This window comes from Acanthisitta chloris, unplaced genomic scaffold (assembly GCF_000695815.1).
Source record: "Acanthisitta chloris isolate BGI_N310 unplaced genomic scaffold, ASM69581v1 scaffold26242, whole genome shotgun sequence".
NCBI classification, from domain to species: domain Eukaryota; kingdom Metazoa; phylum Chordata; class Aves; order Passeriformes; family Acanthisittidae; genus Acanthisitta; species Acanthisitta chloris.
The window spans coordinates 19,628-25,457 of NW_008659166.1; the positions used below are offsets into that span (position 1 = coordinate 19,628).

Here is a 5,830-nt window from a genome sequence, read left to right on the forward strand (position 1 = left end):
TCCTGAAACCTAGGGCTGTTTGTGGGTTTTTTTAGTGAGGCAAGAAGTGAGGGTGTGTGCTGCTTTGCAATGTTTTCTTGATTGCTTTACTAACCTTTCCCAATACATCTCAAGACTTCAAGCTCCTAAAAACCCTACTGAAAAAGGAAACACTGACCATCCCATTTCAGTGGAAGGCGAAGACAAAATATTAAAAAAAGAGTGAGTTCTTGACCACAGAAAATGAGTTACAGCTCGGACAGAACAGTGAGGGTGTGTGCTGCTTTGCAATGTTTTCTTGATTGCTTTACTAACCTTTCCCAATACATCTCAAGACTTCAAGCTCCTAAAAACCCTACTGAAAAAGGAAACACTGACCATCCCATTTCAGTGGAAGGCGAAGACAAAATATTAAAAAAAGAGTGAGTTCTTGACCACAGAAAATGAGTTACAGCTCGGACAGAACACAAGGCATGTTTCATCTTACCTGATCAAATAACAAACGAAGCTGTCGTTCAGATTCCCCGACCCATTTGCTCAGGCAGTCAGCACCTTTTCTCATAAAAAAGGCTACTCTCCTGTCACCTTGGCTACATTCATTAGCAAGTGCACGAGCAACCAGTGTCTTTCCAGTCCCTGGTGGGCCATAGAATAGACAGCCTCTGCAATTTAAAACAAAGGAAAAGTAAAAAAACATATTCATCTAAGAAAAAAACCCCACCATAATGGAAAAGTACCAATTACAACTACGACCTCTAAACCACACAACTGTTCCCTCCTAAACAAAATTTTCTTTCCCTTGCTTGTAATACTTTTAAAGTTATAGAAAGCAAAGATACTATTTCAATATACCATGACTGAGTTTTGCTGGCCAAGAATACATAAAGCTAACAATTAAATCTCCTTTCCTAACACAGAACTCATTTAACTGTGTAAGAAGTAGACAGATCCTTATTTTAGCCCAAGCACAACAAACACTGAGGTTCTAGTTGCAAGTCCTATCAATTATAAAACTGATACTTAAGCTCATGAAAAAAAAAGATGGTGGGACAGACAACTGGACTTCCTTGAATCAAACTGCAGTTGACTACCAGTAGGTAACTCCTTCCTGCTTACAATCTCATCAAGTCTACTTGCACATAGAACTCAAAAACACTCCAACTCCTCCTTTCAAAGGCAAGACACTTCTAAAGAATAGTGTAAACACACACTATTTGAACCTACATGTATGCTGGATTCTATCCACTTGTTAAAACTTCCTTTTTACTACTGCTAAAAAAACCCCATCAACACTGCCAAAAAATTTTGAAGCATGGTAACATATTGATAACTGCTGAATAATCTCCTGCAAATGTAGGTGAATTAGAATTTACAGTTTTAAACAGCATCCATTACCTTGGAGGTTGAATTTTGAACCTCTCAAAGACTTCTGGATAAAGCAATGGAAAAACAATCATCTCTTTTAAAGACGAAATGTGGTCAGACAGACCACCCACACCATCAAATCGCACCTAAAGATGAAGTCAACAGAACACATTTTATATGTCAAAGAAAGCTGCAACCTTGATAAGGTTCCATCAGAAATTACATGTCAGGAAACATTCACACCAATTTTAAAATTACTTGCAAGAAAGCCATAAGCTAAGGCAGATGTAGAGAGCCCATTGCTGAAAGCTTTCATAAAATACTGAAAATATCTCACTAACACAACGAAGTAAAAATTCTTACTGAACAATCTATTCGCACTGGATCAACATCAGCCAGACTTGCTCCGATTTTCATGTGCTCCTTGTGAACTCCCTTGAGGTCACCTTTCCGAAACTTGACTGGAAGAGACCTGATTTGAATTAAGGAGAAAGGTGCTTTCTAACTTTTGATGCAAAGAGATTTCCGATGTGCTAATGATAACAAGCGAATGCAAAATAGCTTATAAATGAGCATAAACTTCACTAATAGTTAAATATTTGTTCCAATATTTTTACATTTAATGGCCATGAGTAAATAGAGGGAAACAGTCACTCCAGACATTAAACTGAGTTAACTATTTTAACAACCCTTAGCACTTAAGAATACCCATGCCAGTTCACACAGCACATACAGGAATATAGGCTTAGAAGAAGTTATTCCTTATGTGGAGACCATGGACTGACATAGATTTGTGTGATGGAAGAAACTCCCTGCCCCAAACACACTGATATCTTTTAAATACTTTTAGCTTCTATATCCAAAAGTTACAGCTCAAGAGGATGCTTACTGCAGGGGGTATTAATGTTACAAAGGGTGCCCACCACTGCTGGTCCCTCCCGAGGCATTTGGAATGCGTGTGCCAACATCTGAACAGCATCAGGCTCAAAACTCACTTATTAGGCTGTTACTTAAAGAGTTTTTCTAGAGCATTTGTTATGTAATGAAATGTCCATCATTTCCTCTATTTATAACACACTCTGTTATGGTGGTTTTCTTTCTGAATCAACTACTGTAAAGCACAGGAGAAGTAGAATTTTACATCAGAAAGTTACATCAGTGTTCCTACACCCATTCCTGCCTAGAAATCCAATTCTTATTGAAATCAATTCTAACAATCCAATTGTAGAGAGTCCCATTACAGCTGTCAGTACCAACAGTTAGGATTGCCAGGATTTAGAAAGTGTACAAGATGAAAGTGATAACACTTCATGGTTGGGTGGATGTAAAGTCCTCCTAAGGAGACTCCTCCCTCCCCTATTCTTCCATTTCATTAACCTTCTTAAATTTCTGTTGTTCCTTTGCCTCTCAAAATCCTCTTCGTCATCAGATGAGGAAGAGGAATCACTGCTGGGGACTGTGTGTCTCCGTCTGCAAACATTCAAACAAACAAGGAAAAAAATTAAAATACACACTAAGCAATATCAACATTTAAGTGAACACTATCTCACAGCCTGCTCTGAAATCTTGTAAATTTACAGATGAGTGTACTACTTATGAATCTGCTTTCAACGTACATGATGCAATTTTCATCATAACAGCAAAATTAGATTTTTCTTAAGAAGGTAAAATGTTTAACTAGTGTGCAAATAAATTTTTTAACCAAGTTACTCCTTCTGTCCACTCCCTCTCTCACACACACAAATTGAGTCTCACTTAGCATTATGCATCTGCTTGGTGAAACATTAACTTTTTTAACTTACTTATAGAAATTTGGCTTTGACACCCCTTCCTTCCATAACTGTTTGCTTTCAACAAAGCTTTTCAACAAATTGTCCTGTCTAGCAAGGGCTGGCACTCTCAACACTAACCTATTAGAGGATCCAAAACCCATTTGTCATTACTATTGCAATTTATTATTTCATTTAGCATTTTTCTTGTTTAAGGATAGTTTCACACAAACACGAACTGATTCCAAAGAGAAATCAGAATCTGCATTTAAGTGATAAAAAAATAATAAAATTCCATTAAAACTTCCATGCAGGCTCTCTCTCTAACTAAATTGCCTTTGGTTTTCAGATAATAATTTGTTTCCTTCAAGATTAAACAGTCTAAGATTTTCCAAGGGAGATTCTGGCTTAAGTCCAGAATTTCAGTTACACAATCTCAGCCACAGCCCTCATCATCACCTTATCAGTGACCACAAAAACTGCATTTTCAAATAAAATCTGTGGCTAGTATAAAGGATAAGCTCCCCCCAATATTTGTTATCTTTATGCCTCCAGGCTACCACAGCAATAATCATACTACTAATCCCTCACCAGCACCAGTCCCAAACCCCTTGAAAGCATTGTTCAGTCATATACATTACACACACCTGGTAGTTCGTTTGCATGAATCGCTCTCTCTGACAGGTGAAGATCGATAAGAAAAATATATCTTACGTTGCTTTGGTTCTGTGGAAAGCAAAGAATTGAGAATAATGTTACAAGAGAGTTTAAGTTCTCTAAGTTCAGAGGACGTCTCAAGGGGGGAACAGGGATTTTACTTTTCAGTCAGCGCACAATAGAAGTAAAAAAACCAGACACCTGATTTTTAAGGAGAACTGAAAACCACAAGAGTAAGATCCAAGTCTGTTTAACAACTGTTCTTTCAAGGATACATAGGTAATATTTTTACTGAAAAACATCAAATAAGAGTGCCATGTGGCAAAGAACTAGAACGTACAGAGGATACATACCCTAAATAAAATTCACTTGCACGTAAGGCAAGACATTTAAAGAGAAGGTGAGAGCGTGTATTACAACACTCACTTCCATGCAAGAAATTAGCTCTTCAGAGAAACTGTGCCTGTAACCTACTTTGCAATGGAGCTTGATAGCGCTCCACAGTTTTCCTCTGCCGAAAGAAGTAACGCTTCCGAGTGCCTTCAACATCATCTTCTTTTTCTTCACTTTCTTCTGACGAATCAACTGTACATCAACATAACATTCAACTATTTAAGTACTGCTGCAAACGATATTAAATTCAAAATGCACTATGCAACATGTATTCCCACCATAGCCTTTTATCTTGTGTTTTGGAGAAACACCAGTTGGGGTTTTTTTGCTCCAAATACCTGTTCTGCGCTCACTGCAGTACAGCCCCAGAGTCTGTGACTACGGCTTGCAATGCCAACAGCAACACAGACTTTTTTAATAGATGAAAAATACCCAGTAGTTCATCCCACCTCAACTGTTTAAGACAAGGCTTTTGGCTAGAGCACAGTCAAAGAAATTTAAAACAGAACCAGCCTGCAATGCTACCTTGATTATCAGCTATTTCTTCATCAGTCCTTTCCGTATCGAGGCTTTCCTAATTAAAAGGAACAAGAAAGATCAGTCACAAATAGGCATAAAACCTGTGGGTATATTTGGTGCCTATACAGTATCATTATCAAGGCACTCCACATACACAAGTTTTAATTAATGTACAGCAGGAGAGAAAAGGAACATCATTGTGGCACTCAGCATTAATAACAAGGATTTCTGCTCTAAAATAGGAATTCAGATCCAAACAAGAAAGCCCATGAAAGCAGACTATGAAGCAACTTCCATTCAAAAGGACAGTGGACTAACTTAATTTAATTGGGCAAAACTAAGGCAGAGGAAATGTGATTGCTGTACATCATGTTAACATGAGTTCCTCTGACTTGAGCTGCCAGGCAAGGCTGGCACACAAACACACACAGATACAACAGCTACCAGTGAATTCAGTCTTTAGTAAGATTTGAAGTGAAAACCAAGCCCTGAAACAGCTCTTTGTAAACACTGTCCATTCGCACATCATAAGGCAGTTCGAAAAGTGAGACACAGGACATGCACTGCAGCATATCACTGCTATTTTGTGTCTTCTGAAGAAGACATTTCCCCCACCCTTGGAGTGCAGCTGTGGTATGACTGCAACAGTCAGATATTAAATTACATTAGAGAGCAAAACCAAGCATTATTTTAGACTACACTATGCTTTGAATAGAGATTTTTTCTGCCAAACTAAAACTACAGCTAAATAACTGCCCTGTGTGAAATACCCTACTTATACAAGAACTGTAAACTAAATTGGTATTTACTTCTTCTGTGTCGGGGAACACCTCCAGGTCCTCCATCCTTCGCCGTCTACACATCTCCATGTCATCCATTTTTTGCAAGACTGCTTCTGCAGTACTAAGACACACATATAAGAGCAAACATAGGCAAGCACAAAAAAGACCCAACCATTTAAACCAGCACACATAATCATCACAACATTTTGACACAGTGTGCACAAAGCAAGAATCTTTGACCCTTAGTTGACTTTTTCAACACTACTTAAAAATTAGGTCAAATGATTACTTTTTTATAGAGAATTAAAAACAAAACTTCAAGGATCTGTAGACATACACTGTTATCAGGTTTATTCTCCCCTCCTG

General features: G+C 38.0%; 1 protein-coding gene across 1 annotated transcript in view; it reads right to left on the bottom strand.

The window, feature by feature from the left end:
* The window catches only part of ATAD2 (ATPase family, AAA domain containing 2), a gene marked incomplete at its 3' end in the record, with an annotated part of 28,218 nt that overhangs the window by 19,487 nt on the left and 2,901 nt on the right, over positions 1-5,830 (bottom strand). Inside the window, exons 4-11 of the mRNA XM_009069304.1 lie at positions 5,492-5,585; positions 4,689-4,737; positions 4,245-4,355; positions 3,761-3,839; positions 2,722-2,814; positions 1,708-1,816; positions 1,375-1,490; positions 467-641 (exon numbers count right to left, since the gene is read on the bottom strand). Of these exons, the coding sequence (XP_009067552.1) occupies positions 467-641; positions 1,375-1,490; positions 1,708-1,816; positions 2,722-2,814; positions 3,761-3,839; positions 4,245-4,355; positions 4,689-4,737; positions 5,492-5,585 (826 nt within the window). The remainder of the gene's footprint in view (positions 1-466; positions 642-1,374; positions 1,491-1,707; positions 1,817-2,721; positions 2,815-3,760; positions 3,840-4,244; positions 4,356-4,688; positions 4,738-5,491; positions 5,586-5,830) is intronic.